This window comes from Apis mellifera, linkage group LG5 (genome assembly GCF_003254395.2).
Source record: "Apis mellifera strain DH4 linkage group LG5, Amel_HAv3.1, whole genome shotgun sequence".
Taxonomy (NCBI): domain Eukaryota; kingdom Metazoa; phylum Arthropoda; class Insecta; order Hymenoptera; family Apidae; genus Apis; species Apis mellifera.
The window spans coordinates 11,868,366-11,894,626 of NC_037642.1; the positions used below are offsets into that span (position 1 = coordinate 11,868,366).

A 26,261-nucleotide genomic window follows, 5' to 3' on the forward strand; every position below is an offset into this window, starting at 1 on the left:
GACGGTGCTCATTAGCCGGAAGGACGTCTGTGGGAATTTTAAAGCATCCTGTTTTCCAAGGAACGAAAATCGATCCGCGACGAGGCGTCGGTCACGCGCTGTTTCGACCGACTGACTGAAACGAAAGAGACGAATGTTCTCCCCCCTCTACTTTTTTTCTATTATTAATATTTCGATCTGTTTTCTTTCTGTCTTTCTTTCTCTCTTTCTCTCTCTCTCTCTCTTGTTTTCGGTAGGCGGTGTCTCGCCGTTGAATAGAGCGGAATAACGTTGGAAGGGAAGGACAAAAAAAGGCCGTTAACCGAACACTGGCCGGTAGATGGAACCGTAACCGCTTTTGTTCCAGTGCCAGTGACAGCGAGACACGGGATACGTGGAAGTGGAAATGTTCTGTAACGGAAAAACTGCGGGACGCGAGAAGAAATAAAAAAAGAAGAAGGAAAAAAAAAAAAAAATTGCGGGATCGATCGTCACGACGCGTTATGAATCATAAGGAAAACTTCGATTCCCCCGTTGACGTGAAGGCTGGTCTCGAACGAGATCGAGAGAGAGAGAGAGAGAAAACCGATGGAAAAATCCGCAGATGGTCCGGCTGCCATATTTTTCTGCTTCAAAAGGCTCATTCGTCTTTGCCGTCGTTCGTGGCAATTCCTTTCCCGAGCCGAGGAAACCCGACCGTGGTTCTTCTCTCCTTCGTCTTATCTTATGCAACACGCTAGTTCGAAAAGAATTTCCGCTCCTATTCTCCGTTCCACGCGATTGCCGGCCATCTTCGACGGGAACGTTTTACCGGCACACGGTGAAACAGGCGAGAATTATTTCTCCAGAGAGAAGGAACGTCTGAAGGAGAAAGAGCGAGAGAGACAGAAGGCTTTCGTCTACCTGTCAGCGGCCATTCCCATTCCTTTCTATAGAGCGCTCTCGAACCGTGAGATCCGCGTAATTTATAATTTTCAATTTCACCGCTGCGTGTCGCCTTTGTACGATCTACCTCGCGTTATCGTTAATATTATTACCAATATAAACGGAATATACAAAAGGACGTTCGGATTCTTTCGTTCGTTTTTAAAAAGGACTTGTCAACTGCAAAGAATCATCGTACCGTATTACTCACCGTGATACAATTTTCGACGCCTCACACATACACGACACACACCGTAGCCAACTACGATTCGATTCGATTCGACGCTAACATTTCTCAACTGTTGTCCCGATATCAATGAAAACTGAAAAACAGAAAAGAGTCATCGTACCGTGCTTAATCTGCTCGGTAAAGATCAAGGAATTCGCGAATATTTCACTCCCCTATTTTGATACAATTTTCGTCGCGTCGAACAGCGAAACAGCCCAGCAACCGTTCGGTTCGATTCCAACGTTCCTCAGCCGCTGGCGTGCCGCCTATTCGGAACGGAGCCGTTATCGTCCCGGTGAATCGCGATGAAAAATTGGAAATGGAATCGCGCGTTTTGCGTGGCGTCCGGAAACCGGAAGCGGAAGTGTTCGGAAGGAAGAACTGTTGATTCAGACGGGAATCGTTGATCACACTCGGAAAGAGATCCTCGGATTTTTCAAGCTCCTTGCTTACCGACAGAGACGGGAGTGGTGGGGGAAAGTTTATTCGAGTCACGCGTAGAATTCACCGTGATATTCCGCCGCTTCGGCGTATCCTGTCGAACGCGTGCACACCGATTGAGGAGAAGGGCCCTCGACATTCCCTCCTTTAACGTCTCGCATTCTGTCTCCGTCAAAGACACGTCGCGTCGTAATCAACGCGCGTGGTTATACGAAGCTCGGAATCGAATCTCTGGATTTCGAGATTCTTTTCTATCGGGCCGAAATTATCACCCGCCTCGCGATTCTCCAATCTCGAGGAAGAGAACGGCGGCCAAAGGAGAAAAGTTTTCTTTCGAGTGGGGCGCGCGAGTCGCGCTTAGTTAACGTACGTACGAAGCAATTGTACCTCTTCGAAGAGGAAGAGCGCCGCTTCGTTCTTTCCACGCAACCGCGTTAATTAACGCCGTCCCCTCCTCTCCCCCCCTCCTCTTCCTCCTTACACAGGAGGCGACCTCGTTAAACGTTAAAGCATCGAGTCGATACTTTCCCCGCTGGACGACCCTGGAATAATTAATATCGGCGCCAATCCCCCCCCCTCCTCCTCCTCCCCCCCTCGTTTCCCTCTTTTCCGTCCAATCTTACGGATTGGAACGAACTCGGGCAAAAGTCATCCAGATCCTGTGAATCTGGTTCACTGGCGCAACCGAGGAGGAGGGGGGAGGGGGGATAAAGGCGAATGGAAAGTTTTCATAAGAAACACGGAATGGGAAAGATGAGAGTGCGGGGGACGGATGTTTACCGGGCGGAAAAGAGGATCGAATTCTTTCTCTTTATCCGTTTAACGAGCGAAGGAAGGGAGAAAGGAGAAAGGAGTTCGAAGGTCGCGTTCCTTTTTTACCGACCGCGTTTCGCTTTTTGATCGAAAAAAAAAACGCCGTTGATTTTAAAAGAGAGGGAGATGAAAAGCAATTAGGGGGAAAAAACGAGGCGAGGCTTCGTTTCCTTTCGTCGGAAGGAAATACGCACGCATGCGAGAACGTCGATAAAGGAGGAATCTTTTTTTCTTTTTTCTTTTTTCTATCATCTCGAGAGCGCGCGAGATTTTCTTTGAGGAAGGAAAGAGGGTTCGGGATCGAGAGGTATCCGACTCGTGCTCGAGAAAAGAATGGACGCGACAAAGGAGTTCCGCGATAAGACATAAGAGGGAGAAAGAAAGAGAGAGAAAGAGAGACGGGAAAAAATACGCGCTTCTCGAGTTCTGCCGAACTAACGTTACGCGAGAATGGTAATTGCTCGGCGTCTCGTTATAGCCTGTTCTTTTACTCGTCGAAAAGGTAGACGCGTCGTCGTGCCTCGCTGGTTTACGATCGCGGAATGAAAACGGCGCGGCGCGGCGGGGAAACGAACGGAGGGAGGAAACAACACACGACGGGTGGAGTGGGGAGAACGACGAGGGAAAAATGAGTGGCTCGTGGGTATGGAAGAGAAAGGAGCGTGGCGAAGGAGAGAAAAGAGAGGAAAAGGGTCGTTTTATGCCTAGTCCCTGGATCGTAACCGATAATAACGCCGTGCCTCGTATTTCAACGCGTCCCTCCTATCCAACCCTCCCCACCCATTGTCGCGATCGTTTTATCGCGTCCATTCTAGCAACGAGCTCGAACCGGGCCAATAAGAGTCGTTTTCCTCGCGATCAGCTCGTCTCCTCGATAAGGAGAGAGCCGGGCGAAATATTGTTTATCGCTTTTTATCGTTTAAAGATGAGAAAAAAAGCGCGAGCAAAGTTTCCTCCCATCTTCTTCCCGTCACTCGTACGTAAAGAGATCGAACGCGTGATAAAACGAAACTTTTCGTCGCGATTTATATATATATATATATATATATATATATATATATATATATATATATAGAGAGAGAGAGAGAGAGAGAGAGATACGGGTCTTAGGTAAGAATATCAAGAGAATTTTTACCAAACCTGATTATTCACTTAGTTGTCGACGCAGCCGAGCAAGCATTCGTCATGCAGCAACTTGATTTCCAAGATTTTTCGTGCCCCTTTCACGAAAAGGCCCTTATTCCTTCCATTCCACGGAAAATGAACGCGCGGTTATCTTTCCCCCAACTTTCCTATTTTCTCGCTTTATCTCCGTCCCATCAGAGATTATATCTGGCGAAAGTCTCTTCGCATTTTTCAACCGTCCGCCCCGAAGCGCGAAATCGAGGGAATCGGGCGAATTGTGTTTGCCTCCTTCCTCGGTAATAGGTAAAAAGCCGCGTTCCTCGTCCCCTGCCTCCTCGCAGCGGTAAGGAAAGATGGAGGGGGTAGGCTGCGCGCGCATCGATACACGTTACGTAGAGGACAAACATCTTCGAACTCGCACCGATATTGCAACGCGACAACTCGATTTCAACTCGGCGTATCCTTCATCGTCGCCTTCGTCGCTTCGTTTCTCCCCAGAGAATATATCCATGTATATATATCTTCGTATTCGAATACTCGATACTCAATGGAACAGTTCCACTGGCCGACAGTACAGTCGAGAGAGTTTCGTCGCCGGATTCGCCGCTTTGTCAATCTTTTTTCGGTTAGTTCCCCGACTTTTCCAGAAAGTTGGTGCATGCATACGTATTGAAAGGGCATCCTCGCGTCGCTTTCAGAGTCGATTTTGCCCGGGGTATTGTCGCCCCGCGAGACTTGCCTTGCACGCGACCTTATATTTTTCCCAACCATTTCGAGCCAATACTCTTCCTTTAGAGTCCCGTACCAGAATTTTCCAGTCTCCGCGGATACGAAAACGGCGGGTAACATCGGCTCTCGAGACTTTCTTCCCTCTTCGATCGTATCGAAATTTACGTATGTACGCGTGTATACGTGTAACGTTTGGAAAAGACCCACGGGCACGTAAAACTGTCGCCGGTAACCTTGAATTCAACCGCGTAACCGCCGTTGAAAATATCGTCCCTTTATCGGACGAACGAGCGATGGAAACGACTTCCGCACGGGCGGAGGGGGGGGACGCAAAAATTTATCCAGGAACAATTTCCGCGCTAGGATCGACCCGCGCGCGCGTGTGTGTACATGTACGAGCGCGTTCGATGAAGGATGGGAAATTTTACGAGCTCGTAAACGAGTACAACGACCTCGTAACTCACAACGCTCGCTCCTTTGCCCGACTAACTGAAGGGAATTCGCGTCTCTACCGATCCTTCTCGACTCCTCTTCCCCCTTTCCCGTATTAAGACACATTTCGTCGTTAATCCTTCTCCCCCCCCCTCTACATTTTTTTTTATTCGGATTTCGATGCTCCGTATCCGTGGACGGGAATAAATTTGAGAGGATTGCCCTCGAGGATCGATTTTCTATGGATATATATATAAAAAAAAAAAAAAAGGAAAAATAAAACGAGAATCGATCTCATTTTCAGAGAGTCACTCGAGTGGACGCTGCGTTTCGAGAATCATTCGCGAAAAATAGCCTCGAGTATATATATATATATATATATATATATATATATATATAAAATTCTCTCTCCTACGTTATTCACGCCCTATCGACCGCGGGATAAATCGTTAACGTTGGATATAATCGTTGGAACGTTTGAAAAGCCGCGAAGCTCGGAAGCTCGATGTCGGGGGGGGGGGGGGGGGGGCATCGCCGAGATATTCAAACAACCGAATTAAACAAAGCGACTCTGCTCGGTCGCACCGTTCGTTAGAATCGTTCCCCCGGGATTACGCAAATATTTCCCCTCTGCCTCATTGGTTTTTCTCCTTCCCTTCCACGCTTCTTCCAACCTCGACGTTCCACCATTTGTTTTCGTACATCGAACTCGAGCTCCTTTTATGCGCGCGCGTTTATCTTCGCTCTACCCGCAAAACTATGTGTATATATATATATATATATGTCCGTGTGTGTGTGTGTACTCGCGTTAAACGAGACAAAACGGACGCGCTCGCTTTTTTTCTATTTTCCAACTATCGCCAACGTCGATACATCACGTCGAGACACACCGTTACCTCGAAACCTTCCATTTTCTCAAAAAAAAAAAAAAAAATATATATATAACTTTGTAATTACTCTTCTGTTCTCTCTCTGTCTTTCTTTCTTGTCCAAGATGTCTTCTCTCTCGAGTATCGATTGATTTTGAACATCGTTGAATTATATATTACACGTTTCATTGGAGATCGAAAAATTGGTATTCTTTTTTTTCCTTTTTTTTTTCCACGTCTCCTCGATATTTTGAAGAGATGGTCGCGCCTTCATAAAAATCATTTCGAAAGTTCTCGCGAAATGTGTCACGCCCGGCCAATAAAACGCTATATCGGCATTGTCTCCCGATATACACGTTTTATAGATCGTAATTTCGGCTTGGCATCCTTCCCCGCCCATTTTCGCCGTTACGTGCGACTCTTGCACGGAATAAAATTTCTGGAAAATAGAAACGTATGTGTTATCTTCCGAGGATTATCCTATCGTTGCAAAAAACAAAATTTTCACCTCGCATCGAATTTTAAATCGAGGGATAATAATTCGACTTTCTCTTCTTCAGTTTCGAGGTTTCTTCCAGTTTTTCTTGGAAGGAAACAATGAAATCTTTCCAATTTTGCCGGTGTAAAAATCTACGTACGTAAATAACGTTGCGAGGCGAAACGAGATTCGTTGCCGAGATGAAAAATTGGATCGTTACTGGGTCGAGTCGTGACTCGGTGTGAGTTATCGTTGGTGTCGGAAGGTTGTTCGAGGAAAATGAGAAATTCAATTGGCGCAACGAACCGCGAATCACCATCTGGAGTACACACACATATATATACACATATATATATATATATACATATATATATATTGGATATCGTCAACCGGGTCGTATCGAGTCCAAGTTAATGGTTTTTATACCTGCCTCGTAAACCTCGTGTCGTTCGTGGAAACAATTTTCGCGAAGGAAACAAACCGACCGACCGTCGATCGTTACAACGCTCTTTGCAAAAGTAAAACTACGTTAATCGCGAACAAAGCGAATCGTCTCGAACCTTTCTCGATCTGGATTGATTTTGAATTAATCTTTATTTACATTACATTTTTGTTTCTTCTTTCTTCAGAAAAATATTTGATGAATCATTCGCCCGTAAATCGGATACGAAGGATCTGTGTTTTTTCGAACATAGATTTTGAATTAATCTTCCTTACTTGCTACGATCTCTTTTTTTCTTCTTTATTCGCAAGTCGAATTCAACGTTCGACTCTTAAATTGGAATATTTTTTCGAACGGGTATAGATTTCGAATTAATCTTTATTCGCGATTTCCTTTTTCCTTAACGAAGGAATTACAGTATCTGTGTTTTTTCGAATACAGATTTTGAATTAATCTTCCTTCTTTTTTCCTCGGAATACGAGAAATATTTGATGAATCGTTCGCGCGCAAGTCGAACTCTTAAATAATTCCTTTCTTTTTCCTTAACGAAGAAAGATTGCGGGATCGACGAGTATAGCGGCAAATCGGCGTGTTCCACGCGGCTTATTATCCGAGAAACGTTGGAATGGATCTTGGAACGTTGCAACGTCGTGGACGCGTGGTGGGGGAAAAAGCGGCGTTGCCTAGTTCGATGTCGCTTTTGTTTTTTGCATCTGTGTCGAGAGGCCTCTTCTGCGCCGCGGCTGTGCCGTGCGAAAAAGAAAGAACGGAAAGAAAGGAAGGAAGGAAGAAAAAGGAAAAAGTAGGCGAAGCTCGCCATCTTCGAAAGAAGCGGAAGAAGCATTTCGCGCGGGATTGAGAATTCAAAGCGGTCGGATAATCCGTTCACCGGCATTTATTTTTATTTCCCTCTCTCTCTCTCTCTCTATCAGCCACTCGCCCGTCTCTCTCTCTCTCGTGCTCGTTGATCGCACCACCGACAGGATAGGAAGTTGCGCGGAATGCCGCCTCCGCTTCACGAGTGCTCGTGAGTGCCAGCCAGCTGAGAAATTCCCCTTTCCAACAAGAATCCACAAAGAAGAAGAAAACCGAAAGAACGTTGGCGGAAAAGTAATGGTTCGCGCAACCTCCACACACATACAAACGCGTCTGTGTACAACCAACTTCCGAGATCCTCTTTCGAAAACGTAAGGGAAGAAACTCTTTTTTTTCCCCTCTTTCCCTCCGAGAGGAAATTCTATCTCTTTTCCAAACATCTTGACCGAACCCCTTTGTCCTTTCATCCCCATTTCCATTTTCCTTTTTTTCAAAAATGTTAAATAAAAATGTTTCGCTCGGTTTTTTCCATCCCACCTCTTCCAAAAGCAAAATTATTTCCAGCTTCTACAACCGGATATTCGAATGGATTATTCATTTCGAAAAACCAATTTTTCGAAAATTTTTACTTCTTTTGCTTTCTATCATTCTCGATTATTCGTCGAACGAAAAGAAGGAGGAGGAGGATGAAACAAGGGGAAGGATGAAAAGCTCTCGAAGAGATCTTTCTCGATTCGGTCACGTTCTCCTCCGGTAAAACATCCAATTTCCGCGGAGAAACTGCGAAACTGCCACGCGTAGCTTTTTCACGAATTTTTCTCGCGCCAATTTCGCTCGAAAAAATTTCGAAAAGGGGGGGAGGGAGAGTTGCGTTCGATTCGAAGTCATATTCGAGGGGTCTCTTCTCCCGCATCCGAGAGTTTCGAACCTGTTTCCTTCCTTGTTTATTTTCGCGGAAAGTTGATTCGCTTCCTGCGAAACGTGCACCCGATAGGCGCGACTAGCACACGCACGCACGCACGCACGCACGCACGCACGCACGCACGCACGCACGCACGCACACGCACACGCACACGCACACGCACACGCACACGCACACGCACACGCACACGCACACGCACACGCACACGCACACGCACACGCACACGCACACGCACACACACACACACACACACACACACACACACCACACACACACACACACACACACACACACACACACACACACACAGAGAGAGAGAGAGAGAGAGAGAGAGAGAGAGAGAGAGAGAGAGAGAGAGAGAGAGAGAGAGAGAGAGACTTTGGAACTTGGCTCCCTCGCAAGGATCGCTTTAACGAGCTTTTGGATTTCGCTGCGGTGGGAGGGGGGAGGACTGTCGACTCGCTAGGATTCACATTTCGTTGTATCTCTCTCTGAAACGATCGAGGATAACGATCTTTGAAAATCTCCGAGAAGGAGAAATACGAGTGTTTCAAATCTTCTTCTTTCGAGAAGAAGCGGAGGAAGAGGAAACATCGTGACAAATTTCGAAACGTTAAAGAAAAATTTAAGAGTATTCTCTCTCTCTGTCTCTCTCTCTAGGAGAGAAACGTTCAGCCAAGAGGAAAACGAGGACAAATGGAAATCGTGTAAATCTTATTTACATATTTATACGAAGCTTTTATACAGTGGCAAAGAAAATGGCTCTTGAATTTTGTTTCTCTCCGTGTCGTTTCTTAAATGCATTTTATAGTAAGATACATGGTAACCATTTTGAATATATATATATATATTGTGTGTGTGTGTGTATTTGGAAGGGGCGAGCGAAAAACAAAGAGCGAGGACGACGCGTATTACGCGAGGTGGACAGAAGAAAGTGGAAATTCCGGGGCAAAAAGACGGGGAGAAGGATAAAGGATGCAGAGCCGCGTTAAATAATTTGTCCGTTCCCTACCTCGCGTGAAATTGTACGTGTTTTTCGACTCTTGGAAAATTATTAATTCTACCGGAAACCGGAATGTCGCCGGTCTTGATAAATAATTCCATCGGCGCGAGACATCGAGGGTCGGACGAAAGGCGTCCCAGACGCTTGGAAGGGCTCCGCTTAACCGTAACGCGATTCGAGGGAAGGATGAACCGTAGGAAAGGATAATTTCTGCAACGGCCCTTTCCGCTTCAGAATTCTCTGGAATCACTCGACGAGTAAGTTTCTTTAATTAAGAGGCTCGCTTGAATTAATCCTGAGTGATAGTGAAAAAAGAAAAAGAAAAAAAAAAAAAAGGATTTACGAAACAACGCGCGAGCGAATAGATAATCGCTTTATCTCGGATTATTTATTATGCAAAGTCTCTTTGGAGCAGAGATATTCTTCCATATTTCCGTGCTCGAATATTTCCCCGAATGATACGTCGAAAATATATCTTGAACTTGAAATCCACTCGTTATTACTTTCGAGGAAGAGAAATTATCTCGTGTATCGTGTATTCAAAACGAGAGCACGATTATATCGGTATTTCAGAATATCTCCGTTGGTAAAGAAGAGAGGAAACCTTCTTGCCGCAAGGGTTAGGGAGGGGGAAAAAATCCAACGGAATTCGGATTCGTTGGAATACGTGAGGCGCATCCGCACGCGGATCCTCGACGCGACAACGTAACATTTCGAGAAACGAGCACGTGCTCCCAGACACAATTTTCCTAAAATTTTTAACGATAATCGTATATACAGCGCACGCGACGCAGTCAGTCGGTGAAGAGGAATGGTTGTGCACACACACGTACGTTACGTGGAAAAAAATATAATTCGTCGCCGTGGAACGCTCGATACATAGATTTGCCGCGTGCCAAATGTAAAAATATTCTTAGCCTCCTGGCGGGGACCCTTCCTCGTCCCCTTCCTCCCGCTACCGGTCCGCGCGCTAACCCGATTGGCCGGCTCCTCTCGTTCGCTGCCCACGTGGCGTCGCTGCCAACGCGAGTGTTCGGTGGGCGATACGTAATAAGTTCGAAAAAGAGAACAGGGCGCAGGGGGGAAGGCGACGAAGCGCAGGCGTTCCTCGTTTAACCGAGTAGGTTAGAACGAGGAAGCAAATTCGACGGAGAAAGTAAAGATAATCGGATTAACGGAGATACGGATTAATTTCCTTCCCACCCCTCCTCGAATATGCAAGGTCTCTCGTGTAATTTCCCCGTTTTTGGCCGATGAATCCATGGTCTCGGGCTAGGGGGAGAGAGATGATGCTCGTTGCGAGGCCTGGCCAATGGGATTAGCTAACTAGCGGCAAGATAGACCCGTTCTATGGACTCTCTATGGAGAGAGAGTTTAGGAAAAGATTAGAACGCGAGTGGAGAGTAATATTCTCCAGCAATGAATCGATTCAACGATATTTCAACGAGGGAAAATTATTCTCGCGCGATGCTCGTAGCAGGAGAGAGAGAGAGAGAGAGAGATAGAGAGATAAATCTCGGAGCGATCGAAATAAAAATTTTGTTGAACTGCTGTTCGTTTGGTAGAAATATGGTGGAAACATTCGTTGGGGATGAAAAAAAAAAAAAAAATTTGTCTTTATTACCATAACTGGTATCGAATCGGTCCAGTGTTGTACGTACACAACACATGTATACGTATCGTGTTCGGGTTCCCGTCAATTCGGACTCTCGCTATATTTAATCGATACGCGAAAACGTAGGGGGAGAGAGAGAGAGAGAGAGAGAGAGAGAAAAAAAGGAAGATGGCAAGCAATCGTTCGTAACACGAGCGATAAAAATACCGTTCCGAAAATATGGGTAACGGGTATAGCCAATGTTCGTAATTCCTGAAATATCGGCAGCATTTTACGCGACATTCTCGATAATACTTTTCCCGGATGATACTATTTTTATCGTTATTATATATAGTGATTCGCGAATACACCGGCAATTTTTCGGCGATAAGGATTCCCGACGATGGATCGTATCCCGTTTCCGGGATAAATCGGCCGGAAGCCAACGACCGACGTATTCAAATCGTCAAATCAAAGACGGGTAAACACACTCTGGTTGCGACATATTTCCAAGTAAAGACAGAAGAAATGGAAATGGCGATAACAACGGGAAAAAAAGAAAGAAAGAATAAAAGCGGAACGATCGTCGGAACATCGTGTAAAAGATCAAGGAAATTCGCCAGGATCTCGGATTTCGAATTCAGGATTCGCAACGAGTCCACATCTCCGCGAGAAGGAAGAAAATGTACGCTTAGCGGATAGGGAAGCACGGCACAAATGGCGCGTCACGGATGAGGAAGAAGATAGCTATACGCGCTGGTTATATATATATATATATATATACTTCTCTGTAGCCGGTATATCGTCGATGCATTGTACGCGGCCTCGGTCGGTACGTACGAGCGGATATTCGTTCGCACGGAGATGGACAAACACGCACGGGTGAACAAATGCCGGTTGGATGGCTGGCATGGGACGACAGCTCGATGATACGTAGCGCGGTTACGTATCGTTTCGACACGTTCCAAGAGAAACGAGAAGCGTCGAGACGCAAGAACTCGATAATTTCGTTTTTTTTCTCTCTCCGGCCAATAAACTTACTCCCATTTTTACACGCATCATTTTCGCTTTCCAATCTCGGTTGCTCGGCCGGTAAAATCGTTTCTTTTTTTACGAGATTCCAGCTAGAAATTTTCGACTCGCTTTCAGAGAGGCATTTCGCGATTCGAGGGAAGTGATTGGCAGATATATATATGTATAATTCGAAATCAGGCACGTCCATAGGATATTTAATCGTGGGATTAGCAAGTCGTGACTTCTTATCTCTCGAAGGCCACGCGTTTAAACGTAACTTCGCCGCTATATAAAAGTTTACGATCGAAATTCGCCGGAGGGGATTCGATACGCGTACAAAAGCGAGAGAGAGAGAGAGAGAGATCGCCGTTCCTCTCCTTTACGACCTTTCCTTCCGACGAGACAAGATTCGTCCTCGTGGCTCACGTCTTCCGTCGGTTAGAATTCCCGTAAAAGTTTTCCAGAGGTTGGTTGGCCGAGCTGCTTCGCATACGTTATCACTCGCTCCATTCACCTTTCACCTTTCGTGCAAAGGATTCGGGAAAGGATTCGCGACGCGCTCTCTTCCTCCTTTGGAAAACACACGCGTAAATCGTACCATCCTCCGGCAAACCTTTACCTTGGCAAACAACGTGGAGAAAGCTTTTTGGGATGCACGCGCGTTTTCGATCTCGTTTTCGATCTTCAAAGAGAGACGGGTAAAAATCGATTACTGTAAAATTTGTCGGGGAGGAGGGGGGGAATTCAGAGACGAAAAATATCGTTCGCCTCGAAACGATAAAAATGGTGTTTTCTTTGGGACGATTTGGGGGACGAGAAGGAAGAAATGACCTTCGGTTCGACGATTCTAAAACAGAAAGGAAACGCGCTATAAAAGATCGGCGAATGGGAGGATATTAACGCGCTCCTACGGCCATCCATACCGTAATCTCGGTCTACGATTACGACCTACATCTTGTACGCTTTAAGAAATCGTTTCTTCCCCTTCGTTGCTCCCCTCCCAGGAATTATCCGCGTAACTTCGATTCTATCCGGCTCGTTCTTCTCTATTTTTTTTCTTCTTCTTCTTTCAGTGCCACCGGCCAAGCCGATCATCTACGACGCGAAAAGGAGGGATATGAGCAAACTTTTCGAGGCCTATCCGGAGGGAGCGGATCTGTTCCTCGTGTGCGAGGTTCACGGAGGTAAGTTGATAAAATTGAAATATTATCGCGAGCAAAGAAGAAGAGAAAAAGATGATTTAATTTGTAATAGAGATGAGAAAAAATAATAAATTAATAATAAATTAACTCACTCTTTTCGCTGTAAAGAATTATTGACAAATCATTACATCGTGTTAATACGAAATAATTTAATTTACAAAAAAAAAACTTGTCGATAATTTATACAACGATTTGAATTAAAACAGGATTGTTCGAAATTGAAGTTTTATGTGCTTCTTAAAAAATTTACAGAAAAATTTCTCGACTATTGAAACATCATCGATTAATTCTATAATTTAATTGTTGTACATTACATGTACGAAACAATTATTCTTTATACATTTCGAAATTTTAATATTTTTTGTATATCTTTACGCAAAGAAGAAAGAAAATTTAATATCGAATATTAAAGTCATCCTCGGTTTTCAATAACTTGCTCTCACATTCACCGTCTATTATTCTTACTTTTCGCCTTCTCTTACCTCATATTTATATCGATTTCTTAAAAAGTAGAAATAATTTCGTTATTCGATAACGAAAAATCAAACTCATCTTCCCTAATTTCGTTATTCCATGCTTACAAAACTCGAGAACTTTGAAAATAATATTTCTATTCCCGTGAGTGACCGTCAAACTCGACCAAAACAGAAAGCGTAACTCGATCCGCGGTAATTTAGATAAAGAAAAGTCTAACCGTCCGACGGTTATATTATTCCACGCTTCGCAAGGTTACGTAGAGGACTTAGGAATCTATATAAATATTGACTGGGTGATGAAAACAACGAATAAAACGAAACGAATAAATAAAATGATTGATACTGAACGAATAATATATTTAATTATACGTAATCGCGTATCCATTTGCGAAATATTTAAAGTATATATATCGAAGAAAAACAAATAAATACCAACTATGAAATAATGGTATTTACTGACAACGCGTTCAATAATAAAACCACAAATAAAATTATTTCACCGAACTTGTTAAATTCCGTAACACGATATTTCAAAAAAAAAAAAGAAAAATCAAATATCGTAAACAAATATCGATCCTAATGCCCGTCATTCGAGGGTTAGTTAAAAAGCCTTTCTCTTTAATAACACGAGGACCATAACGGATCGGCCGCCAGAAATTGCTTCCGCCTGATTAGAACGGATGAATTATTATAATAGCGGATCGTTTGTTACGCGAAAAGCTTGTTGCTTCGCCCTTTCCCTTCACCTCCCCCCATCCGTCATACTCGATCAAACTCTTCTCGACTACGATGACGACGAGGACAGCGTTTCGAAACTAGGCGAAGAGGAGGAGGAGGAGGAGTATTGGTAGTTTCTTCGGCTTCTCTCTCTCTTTCTCTCTCTCCGGAGAAACTCGTTTCTCCGGAAGCGAGGAAATTTAATAGAGGAAGAAACGGGAAGAAACTCCAACTCTCGTCGTCCCATCTCCTTGGGTTTCGTCGATACGTCGATCGAGAGAAGCCCAGCTTTGCGATAGATAAGACAGAACGAGATACGAATATCTCGGCCGCGTTTAAATTGAGTTTCGCGCGGTAATGTCGCGGCAGCGCGTGGAATTATCCTCCGCGGCGGGAGGCGGAGGAGGAGGAGGAGGAGGAGGAGGAGGAGAAGGAGGGGTAAGAAAAAAGAGAGGAATGAGAGGTGGTTTTTCGCGTACGCGTATTTTCGGAATTCTTGCGCGTCGGACGAGAAATCCCATTTCCTTGAATACCGCGGGTAACTTTGGCGCGTTGCCAATCCCATTTACAGCCGGCGTTCGCTTATTCGAGGTAAATACAAAATGAAATAGGAAGGCGGAGGAGGGGGGAGAGAGACTCGTCGAACAGTCCAGCGCGATTTTTCCACGACTTCTCGCCTGATAGGTGTCGCGTCGCCCGACCGGATCCCCTTTTGGATCCGCGCCAATTTCAATCTTCGACCGCCGCCATTTTCCCCGCGACTTTCGAAGAATCAGAATCATCCCGGTTTTCAGATTGATCGCTTCATTTTCGTCCCCGAGAAGGGGACGAAAAAAGGGAAAAAAGGAGAGAGAACGAAAATTGGACGATTAATTGCTCGAATAATTCGACGGCCATCGATCCCTCCCCTCCTCTTCTCCCTCAATCACGATCGGTTCTCGTGGAAATGTAATAAAAGTCGAAAGCACCCTTGAACGTTGATACGTGGAACGTAAAAAAAAAAAGGAAAAATGTATTTTTTCGGGCATTGTACTCGATCGACGAAGCAAGTTTTTCCGAGAGGTTTTCGAAAATTTTCCCCTCAAAAAAAAAAAAAAGGTTTAACTTTTCATTATCGCGTTTCTATTTCATCGGGAAAAATTAACTTCGGGTCGAGAAACTTTCCTCCCTTCGAGGAGGGGGAATTTTTTTCTCTCCTCCTCTTTCGGATCACCGATCAAGCGACGGAAGAGGAAAAAAACGAATTTCCAACTCGGCCCAACAACTTTTCCCGCCCGTCCAGGTGGAGTCCAGGAACCACCCGATTGTCGACGAGGAGAGAGGATGGCGGGCAACTTTCGATAAATTTGTATTTTCCTTCCCCCCTCGTATTCCGGTATTCCACGACTCGAACTCTTGGCTGTTTACACTAAGACTCCCTAAGAAGAAGAAGAGGAAGAGGAAGAGGAAGAGGAAGAAATTGCTGATCCCGTAAGAAGGAGAAACCTTCTCGATCGACCGTGAACGAGCTTCCGTTTCCTATGCTATTTCGTACGAAATTATTTACGTACGTATTTGCACCGTTCGGCCATTCTTCCGGCGGGAGAATCGTAGGAAGTTCGACGTTGTTATAACGCAAGCGTTTCTCGATTTCTTCGAAAGAATATATAATATGAGAGTGTTGTTATTATACGCACGACAAATACTTTCCTATATTAAACGTAATCGATTTATTTCGAAGCGGAGAACGTAATCGTAAAAAATGATTTGAAGAAATGATTGAAAATGGTGCAAACGTTAAAAAGATACGATCTGAGAGAAATAATAAACGAAGTTCCGAAAATTCCACTTTTGTCTCCCTTTAATTAATTCTGATACTCTCCACTGTGAAACGAAGTTTTTAATCGAAAATGGATAGAAGGAATATCAAGCGGCTACCCGGAGAGAAGAACAACTCGAGGCATCCGCCAAGGATGCGTATCTCCACGTTGGCGTGGTTGGAGAAGTACGAGTTTAAATCAGTTGGATGAACTTGAACGGGACGTCGACCCGTTTCTTTCTCCCGAATCCCTTTCGAGCGACGGGGGAAGCCAAGCATCCGCCGTGTCGAGAAAAATATTTTGTCGAAAACTTTCGGTAGAATAGTCGAAACAATTTTTTTTCCCCCTTTTTTGTAAGTCGTACGTAAACGGACAAAGGAGGAAGAAAGAGAGAGAGAGAGAAAAAAGAAACCAACGAGGCGTAGTTGAATTTCAAAAATTCCGCGTTTCCACGAGTACGCGTTTTCCCCGGTTTTTGCAAGGAGAAACCTGGAGGATCGCGAAATTCACGGGGCAAAGGGGATCGGAATTTTGGAATTTTATAAATCCCAGAGAGCTACCAAGATTCCTCTCGTGGCTGGTCCTCGTCTTATTCGCGGAGGGAGGATAGAATGGAAATCGAAACGTTGCCGAAACCTTCCTTCCTTCCTTTCCTTCCAATGAACGTTCGAGTCGAAGTTTCTCTGTATCCCGTGCGAAACGATATTTTAACGATATTTTCCCTCTTTCGACAACTCGACACTGTGATTTCCCTGTTAAGTTTCTAATGATTTCACGCGCGAATTAACGCGTAAAATATTTCTACGTTCTAATGTTTTCAGTATGTTTACGCGCGAGCAAAGGAAATTTGTCGAATGTGAAGTCTGTTTTGTGCGACTTTAATAATACTCTCACATTCACCTATTATTTTTATTTTTCACTTTCTCTTATTACGTCTCTATTTTCCTTCTCTCTCATCGTCAATAATAAATTATAATGTTTTTAGTATTTATAATATAATTTTAATATAATAATTGTAATATATATATATTCGTTATTATAATATACAATAATGAATAGAAATAATTTCAATAACAAAAAATCAAGCTCAATCCAACTAATTTCATTTCACCGTATTATTCCATGTTTACAAAACTATTCCCACTGACCGTCAAACTCGGACCAATGTCGAAAGTGTAATTCGATCCGCGATGTAATTTGAGATAAGAAAAGTCTAACCGTCCGACGGTATGTTATTCCACGCTTCGCAAGGTTAAACGTAGAGTCTACGTTGTATACTATGTTATGAATCTATTCTACACAAATAAATATCGCAGTATCGATCGAAATGGTGATTTTCGAGACGAGGTACGAGTCAAGGTGAGAATGAATCATTAAAGCTTCGAGAAAAATGGAAAGATTTCGCCTCGCGTAAATAATAAGTAAAACCTTTGGAAAACGAGGCGAATGAGATTCATCGTGTATACGCGCAACTATTGTCTTCAGCCGTAATCCTCGCCCGCATTGTTGCGAACACGTCGCCGTGAAAGTAATTTTACAGGGTGAAGCGTTTTGTGTTTTAAAACGCGACTCGCGGGTTGCATTCCATTCCTGTGCTCGCCCCTCCGTGTTCCACCTCTCCATTGTTCCCCCCCTCCCCGATCTTTACTCTTCCGCCTTTTTTAACCCCTTTCCCCTCGCTCGCAAAACCGAAAGGGCAGAAAGAAATTCTAGCAATTTGGTGCTCGAAGAAGAAGCTCGATTGAAACTTTTTCGCGAGTAGTAATAATCTGACAGTTCGTATTTAGAGTCGAAATTGTAGGCCAGCACGCGACGATTCTTCTGAACGAAATCATCTCGCACGAATGTAACGGTGGAGAAAATTCGATAAAATTCGTAAAACCCTATTCTGCCGTATTCCTTCTCCATACCATTATTAGGATCGAGGGATATATATATATCCCTTCTTCATCCATGATACCAGGTGGAAGCCAGGAGAGAGCAATAAAGATCCCCTCCTCTCACCTTTTCCACTTCCACTCTCATACAGCAATGAAATAATTCCCCGCCAGTAGCGCCAGTAGGAAAGTTGAGAGCGTGTCACGCTCACTCTCGATTTTCTCTCTCTCTCTTCCGACTCCCTCTCCTTCCAACACTAGAGTCTGTCTAGAGCCCTCTTCTCTCCCCCGACCAACTCGTTGTCCCCCTCGGCCATCGTGCATCACCCGCGCGGAAAAAAAAGAAAAGAAAAGAAAAGGAAAGAAAAAAAAGGAACACGCGTTGCACAAACAGAATCCTCCATCTTGAAACCACGCATTGTACACAACGTGGCGTGTGTACAACAAATCGAATAGCAATGACACTTGGCAGGCAGACTCGTCTTTTTTTCTTTTTTTAATTCCACGAGAGAAAGAAATAAATTCACGAGCGAGACGATTCTGTAAATAATAATCCCGCGGGAAAATCAATCCCTTTGGGAAGATTTAATTGTTGGGAAGTTGCGATGGATTGGAAAGCCAGCCGTGGAAAATTGTGTGATTGCGCCCCGTCGTGAGTTATCGTAATGGGTATTAAGGTGGCGTCGTGCGATCTTTATATATCGGTTTTCCAAGAAAAGACAAATTTACGCGAGTAATTAACCGTGGGAATTAGGTGGGAATTAGGCGCGCAACATCGGGACCAATAAATTGACGAGCAGACGTCGGGCCGAGTCTACATAGAGATCGACCGAATAAGACCCGTCGAGCGACTTGATTGACGACCGCCATCTTCCATCTATCTATCTCTCTATTCCTGTCTCTCTCCCTGTCTCTCGATACGTCGCCCACTCGGATTGGTCGGCAGCTCGAGTTCAACCGAGCTGGCTTTGTTTTGTTTACTTACGTCTCTAGAGGACGCAACCTCTGGCTAGACTACACGCTTGTTTCGAGAAATCTAAAGTTTCATAGCCCACTCTTTCTTTTAATACAAATTGTAAGACTCGCGCAAGATTTCGCGCCATTCGTCCGGTAAAGTGTTGCCAACGAAAGAGAAAAAAAAGACAGTATGATGTTCAACGATGAGGCTCGTTTTCATTCGTTGATGGTAAATCGATGAAAATTATCGCGCCACATGCCGTACAATCCGAAAAATAGTTCAATCGCTGCACGAGTCGTTCTCTGGTCGCGCAATTTCCCGTTCCGGCGATCAGAATTGGCCGTGCGATTTAAAGCCGTTTTTTTCTCTGTGGTATTTCGAAGTCTAAGGTTTACGCCGACGACCTCGAAGGAGGAAATTGAACCACATTTATGCACAAACGTTGATGGAAAATTTCAACAAAGGGGCAAAGCGTATGCAAAGCGTATGGAAGCCATTTACCCGATATTTACGAATCGATAAAAAATTTCCAATTTTCGATTATAAAACCTGTGTTTTCCGTAATCGAAATTGCGACTTTTGGGACACAAGAAGAAAAATAATGGACTAGGATTATTCCAATTATGCTCGTCGATAACATTTCCCTCCAAAATTATTCGACTATTTTCGTAAAACGCTTTTCCGTTCCGTAAACGTTCCTCCCGGATAAATAGAGAATATATAACGTATCGTTTCCTCGCAAAGGGAAGAAACGATACTCCCTTTTGATCAAAGAACACGATCCATCTATCGTATCGACGAAATTGGAAAAACCAAAAGATTTCAATATGGAATATTTCAAGGAAAATAAATTTTAACGAGAGAATGAACCAAATCTCTAAACTTTTCCTTCACACGTTTCATCGTATATATACGTTGGCGAAAAATTTCGTTCCATTTGCCGAAAGTTTGATTAATTAATCGAATCGAGAATGAAATCGAGCTCCACGAGTGATTTTAACCACCCGGTTTCTAAGATGGCTATCTGTTCGATTTAGGTAAATCTAGGCCCCGGGTCACGTGGCTGCTGGAGTCGCACTTGCCGGAAGTTTGATTAATTAATCGAATCGAGAATGAAATCGAGCTCCACGAGTGATTTTAACCACCCGGTTTCTAAGATGCCTGTCTGTTCGATTTAGGTAAACCTAGGCCCCGGGTCACGTGGCTGCTGGAGTCGCAGACAATCGATGCCCCGTCGGAGATACGGGAGAGCCAAGGGCCAGGAGGTGAGGCCAACGTCGTGACCATAAGCAACGTGACGCTGAAGGGTCTCACGAGGAGTCACTACCACGCCAAATTGTTGTGCAAGGCGAACAATACTCATCTAGCGCCTCCCCCCACCACTGCCGTCGTCATCGAGCTTCACAGTGAGTTTATCAATTTACGAAACGAAAAAAATCGGGGTAATTGATAATGACGGTTCAAAAAAAAAAAAAAAAAAAAGGATAAAAAAATTTTGCAAGATTTAGAGAAAGAAACAAGGTGGATAATTTGTCCCCTTCATCGAGCCGAGCGAAAAGCCAACTCGGTTATGTTAATGAAACGATCAATAATTAACGAAGCTAATTACCCGTGATGCAGGAGAGATCGCTCTCTCTGAAACTCTACTCTCTCTACCGTTTGACCCACCGCCAGATTTCGTTGTACTCGTTCACCCGAGACACGCCTATCCACGCGAGACCCACACTTCTCCACTTTTCCCCCTCTTTTATCCTCGCTGTCTTCCCCACTCCTCGCCTTTTTCCACCAGCGAAGGTTTGAAATGTCGCAACGCTGGAACCACGAGCGACATTTCTTTCTTCTTCTTTTCTTTTTTTTTTCGAAATATTTCAGAATATTACCGAATATATTTTAATCTTGGACGTTGAATGAACGGAAATTCCTTCCTCTGTTCGGCTAGGGAATATCGATGGGATGGGAGGATAGGTTAGATCTCGGCGAGATGAAATTGAAATTGAAACATTTTTCAAACGATTACGAGTGGTGGAGCGATACGTTTTCGACAAACGGAATCACGGTTGAAAGGCAATCAGAAGTTCGAAACTGTCGTTAATAAACGTTACGTATTTGGAATATCGGCCGGTGTCCGCCGCCGGTATTCCATTCAATTTTTACGGTATGCGCGCGCATGCGCAACCGTTTCCCCAGACTTTCATCGAAATATTTTTCCCTTCCTTTCGTAACCGTCGATAAAGAAGAATACGAAAAGAAAAAGTTGTTTATGCACGTCGAAACTTGGGGAAAAATGTATACAAACCTGCATTACCTACCTGGATTTCGAATACCCGATCCGTTATTATAAACACGTTTCTTTCGGACCGTTGCCACTCCCCCTTTCGCTCCAGCAAATTTCCACCAATCAGGCCAATCGACCGTCTCTCCTTCCTTCAATTCAAAGTCACCGCACCGTCCGATTCCAATTCCAATCCTCGAGAACTCGTCCAATAAGCGAAAATCGAGTGTTCACGGTTCGGAGACGACCTCGCTTCCGGATCATCGCTTCCGCTTGTACCGATTAAAACTTGCACGCACTTGATCTGTCGAAATTATTAGATCGTCCTGAAATAATCGTTTCTATCTGCGGGAAGAAAAAATGTATTATATTTTTGTATGGAAAATTTCGAAAGCGTCGAATATTTTATTATTTTTTTTTAAAAAGCAAATGGCGAGCCTGATAATCGATTAAAATATCGTATATTCGTTTCTTAATCGATTTAGGATTCTCATTTCGAAATTTAATATTTCGATATCAATTGAACAAGAGGAATAAATTCTCATAAGAAAAATATGTTAGTTAAATTCGTCGAATATTTTATTATTTTTTTTTAAAAAGCAAATGGCGAGACTGATAATCGATTAAAATATCGTATTCGTTTCTTAAACTTGTTCAGGATTCTCATTTCATTAATTGAACAAGAGGAATAAATTTTTCTCATAAGAAAAACGTGTAAGTTAAATATTAATGTAAAAGAGAAAAGTATGTTGAAAATATAGGTTAAGGGTAGAGATAAGATAATATTAATAATATTCTTGGAAGGGATGATTCATCCCGCGAGAAATTCTCCGCAGACGGGCAACAAACAACAAACAAACAAACAAACAACACAACAACAACAACAACAAGTTTCGAGTCGAATCCGTTCGATGCGAGGAGGAGAAACCGGTAATTCCGATGATGTAAAAGAGCCTCTTGGGAAATATTGGAAAGAGAAAAGGAAAGGGAGGAATTTTTCACTTTCGCTTCCTCCCCCTCCCTCCCAGAGTTTCAGAGATCGAAGACATTTTTAAGGGGAAATAATCGTCAAGTCAATCGTCGAAGAAGAAACGGAGATCTCGAGAAGCGATATTAACACCACCGATCTTCAAACTACTTCCTATTATCCTTCCTTATCGACATCACCGTCCTCCTCGAATCGTCCAATTCGAATCACCTATATCTATATCTTCTGTCTCTCTCTCCTCGGTAATCGATTCCTCGGACGCGAACCGTGACGAGGGAAATCGATTAATCGAGAAAATTTATGCAAAGGTGTAATAAAGTGAAAAAATTCGAGTGAAATCTCTCCCTTTCCCGTTTCAACTTCCGTCTCTCCGTGGATTAATTAATTTTTCAAAGGTCGATCGAAATCGGTTTCGATCTGGATATACTCGAGTAAAGCGTAAGCGACGAGGAAAGAAGCGAGACGATCCTCGTTTAATTTTTCATCGACAAAAATTATCCACGTATCGTTATTTGATCGAGTTGAAAATTATTTTTCAATAAAATTCGCCAAGGTGGAAATTAGAATTTATTAGAAGCGTATCGATCAATTACTTGATCAGGAAAGGAAAGGAACGAGGATCGAGAAATTAACCGCGGCCGATCGACAATTTTATTATTTTTTCGCGTGGAAGGCAGCAGAAAGGTACAAGCGTCTCTCTCTTTTTTCCTCCGCCTCTGTTAATCTCGGACTAATTGGAAGCATTTTCGACGACGTATACATCGAATAATTGGAGGATTCTCGATCTGTACCGTTGAAATTCTAACGAGGCGAACGGTCCCTTCTCGACCAAAAAATGCATCCACGCTTCCAGTTCCGCCATCATTTGCATCGTATACATCTGCATATTTCTGAATTATTGAAAATATCTCGATGTAAGGAATCGAAATCTCGAGCGACGTCCCTCCTCGCGTTTGCCAGTTTCGCGAATCGAATAACGAATAACGCCAATTATATAATACGTGGAAAAAAGAAAGGGCGAGGGGACCGAGGGGACGAACGGCCTATTAAACCAGGAGGACATTTTCTCGAAACCGTTCATTTTCATTAGCGCGTCGTGGAACCAGAGGGAACCAGTCGTTAACAAGTGGATAAATCTCGCGTTTCCACTTATCTCCATTACGAAAGAAATCAGATTCGGCAAAAAAATCGATCCTCCCCACCCGCTAATTAGTAAGAAAACTAACGAACCCGTCTTCCCGTATGAAATTCACTCCACCAAGCTCGTTAGCCTTTTCGTTTCACTGTTAATGAAAAGGATAAGTGTAACCGAAGAATCGAACGATCCCCGTTGACGGATCGTCGATGATCATCCACGAATTTTTCTTTCTCCTTTGTCCCTTTTTTTTCTCCCCTCGTTCGCTCGTTATTCGTCAACGATGATGACGGCGAAAACCGATGATGAGAGAAAAAAGGGAAGGAAAAAGTCGAACGGTTGATCGCGCGTGAAACGAAACGAAACGAAACGCGAAACGGGACGTTTGTAAATCCTTCTCCTCTTCGAGAAGTCGCGCAACCGCGTAACCGCTTTTCTCTTCCCGACTTACTTTTCGAGCAACTAAGAACGGAAGGATTTCGACCATTCTCGGGACGAATAAACTTGGGCCGTCGTAAATCTTCGCCTTTAATAACCAAACTTACGCCAACCTAATAACTTTCCTTTCCTCCGCGACGGTTGGGACGCTCGTTTCCAAACGCGACAACGGAATCCTCGGAATTTGCAGAATTCGAACGATTATTTCGCTCCGTTTACAAGCGGCGAACAACTTCCGGTTATATACGATAATACCCTGATATTAATGCTCTGCAAATAAGTTCTTCCCCCCCTTTATTTTTTCCCCCAAATTGAAGATTTTATCAGATACAAGATTACCCGATTATTCCAGTCGCTCGTCAATTTTCTTTTTCTTCCTCTGTCTTCCTCCGACTCGTCGTCGTCGAACTTTCTCGATGCATCCTTTCCGAACGATCCTCGTCTTACGAATTAAAATTTCCAGCTTTCAATCTTCGATTTTTCGCGCTCTCCGTAAGATGCAACGTTCTTTCCCAGTGCCGCGCACACAAATCATTTCGGTAGCTTCGACAGCCGATCTCTCGAACTGGAACGCAAAAAGTGAACAGCGACGCGAACGACGTACCGCGCGAAATTGTTGCGTAGGACTGGAAACTATTAGAGCGCTCGTCGCGACTCTTTTTGGAAACAAAAGAACGATCTTTCAGATGGCGCCACCAACGGTGAAGTAATTTGGCGAGAAGTGACGATCGTAGGAGAAACGGGGAGGGAACTTATTCGCACACCTGATACTTCCACTACTCGCGAGAAAAAAACAGAGAGCGAAGATCGATGAAAGTTTGGCGAAAATTCTTGCGGCCGGGAAAGAAAAGAAAAAGAGGAAACGAAGAAATCTCGGAAGAAGATTGGAGTACCCTCGGAGTGAGAACGATACGAGCTGCGGTTTTTCCAATGATATCGCGGTGGGTCTCGGTAAAATTTCACTTAAGTCGGCAATTCACAGGATCGCCGCGCACGGGCCGCTCTCTAATATTCCAGACTTAATCTACAAACGAGCCATTTAAACTTCTCTCCAATTCCCTTTCTCCCCTATATTTCCTCCTCCTCCTCCTCGTTCTTTTTCCAACAACCGCTCGTTCCTCCATTCTCCGCGGTGCATTAGACGCATTATTCCCTCGTCAGTAATAAGCCCGCGAACCGTGGAACATATTAAAACGCATAAATACGGCGTGTGCAACGCGTCGAAATAAAGTGTCGTGGCGTGCTGCCCCCGAATTTCCCATCTCTCTCTCTCTCTCTCGCGCGCGCGCGCCCGTTCGTGTCACAAAGAATTTTCGGATGAATTTAAAACGAGAATTACAGGATGGGGCTTCGCGGAGAAAAATGTAAAGATTATCTCGTAGTTGAAGCGAGGATATTAAAACGGAGAGAGAGAGTTTCCGTACGCCTCGACGACATGAATTTTGATTTACAAATTAAATTTCTACCCAACTTCCACCGACACTAATTTTCCGCCTGTTTTTGTTTTCCTTCCCCCCTCCTGCGACTTCTAATTATACCCCCAACGTTCTCTTCTCCCCCACTATTTTTCCAACCTATTTCATCCCAATCTGTTCTCTCCACTCTCGTTTCTTCGCTTCGAAACGATGTTTCATCGATCAACGAAGAAAGCCAAGTTTTTTTCCATCGAAAAATTTTTCTTTGTGCGCGATTTTTTAAATTGATTTTTACGACGACAAAGAGGGAAAGGAAGGCGGGAGGAAGAGACAGAGAGAGAATAATCAGCGGTCGGTTTTGGTTTAATTTCCGACCAGACGGGTGTGAAACGAGGAAACTTTTCGTTTGGACGGCGGAACAAACAACGCGTGTCAGGATCAGTAAGTGCATCAAAATCGTATGTACGACGGAGGGGGGAGGAACAGAGAGAAAAAAAAGAAAAAAGTTGTCCACCGCGTCCGCCTGACTCTGACACAGTTTTCAAACTGGCCTCGGAGTGACGGCCCCCTCCGCGCTACGCCGTCCTCTCCCCCCTCCCTCTTCTTCTTCTTCCTTTCTCCCCGCCCCTTTTTTGCCCCGCCTCGACGAAAATCTCGCCAAAATTCTCTCACTCCCCTCCTTTCAAATAATACGAACAAATAATTTATCCTTCTGTCATATATGAATCACGCGTAACAAAATAAATCGAAAGATAAGATCGTATCATATTATACGCGTTGAATTTAAACATTATGCGATATTTTATATCGTAAGTAAGAGAACGAAGATTATATATATATATATCGTCGAATTTAAAGATTATATTATATTTTATATCGGTATAAGAGAGAAGGAAAGAAAGAACTATGCTGTGGTAGAGAAGAGGAAGCAACGATGATTATATTCAGGCAGGTCTCTCCGTGGTAAATTTCCCGTCTACCACAGCGGAAAGGAAGTTTCGCGGGGGAATCGGTGGAAAAGTTGGAGAATCTTTGCCGCGATGCGAGCAGGTCGCCTCGTTCTCAACCTGTATTTATCCACCGTCCGCGAAGGTGGATCAAGAAGTTGCGATCAAAATCTTTCTAACGAGAGGCGGAACCTCGGAAGTTTCCGTCGAGCCAAGGAGATCGTTAA

General features: G+C 44.0%; 1 protein-coding gene across 8 annotated transcripts in view; it reads left to right on the top strand.

The window, feature by feature from the left end:
- The window catches only part of LOC408857 (hemicentin-1), a 103,548-nt gene that overhangs the window by 38,402 nt on the left and 38,885 nt on the right, over nucleotides 1-26,261 (top strand). For all 8 annotated transcript variants that reach the window (XR_001702959.2, XM_006567624.3, XM_006567621.3 and 5 more), the window contains 2 exons: nucleotides 12,884-12,994; nucleotides 20,018-20,245. Coding sequence is in view for 7 of the 8 variants with exons in the window: in XM_006567624.3 (XP_006567687.2) it covers nucleotides 12,884-12,994; nucleotides 20,018-20,245 (339 nt within the window). In the remaining variant the exon portion in view is untranslated. The remainder of the gene's footprint in view (nucleotides 1-12,883; nucleotides 12,995-20,017; nucleotides 20,246-26,261) is intronic.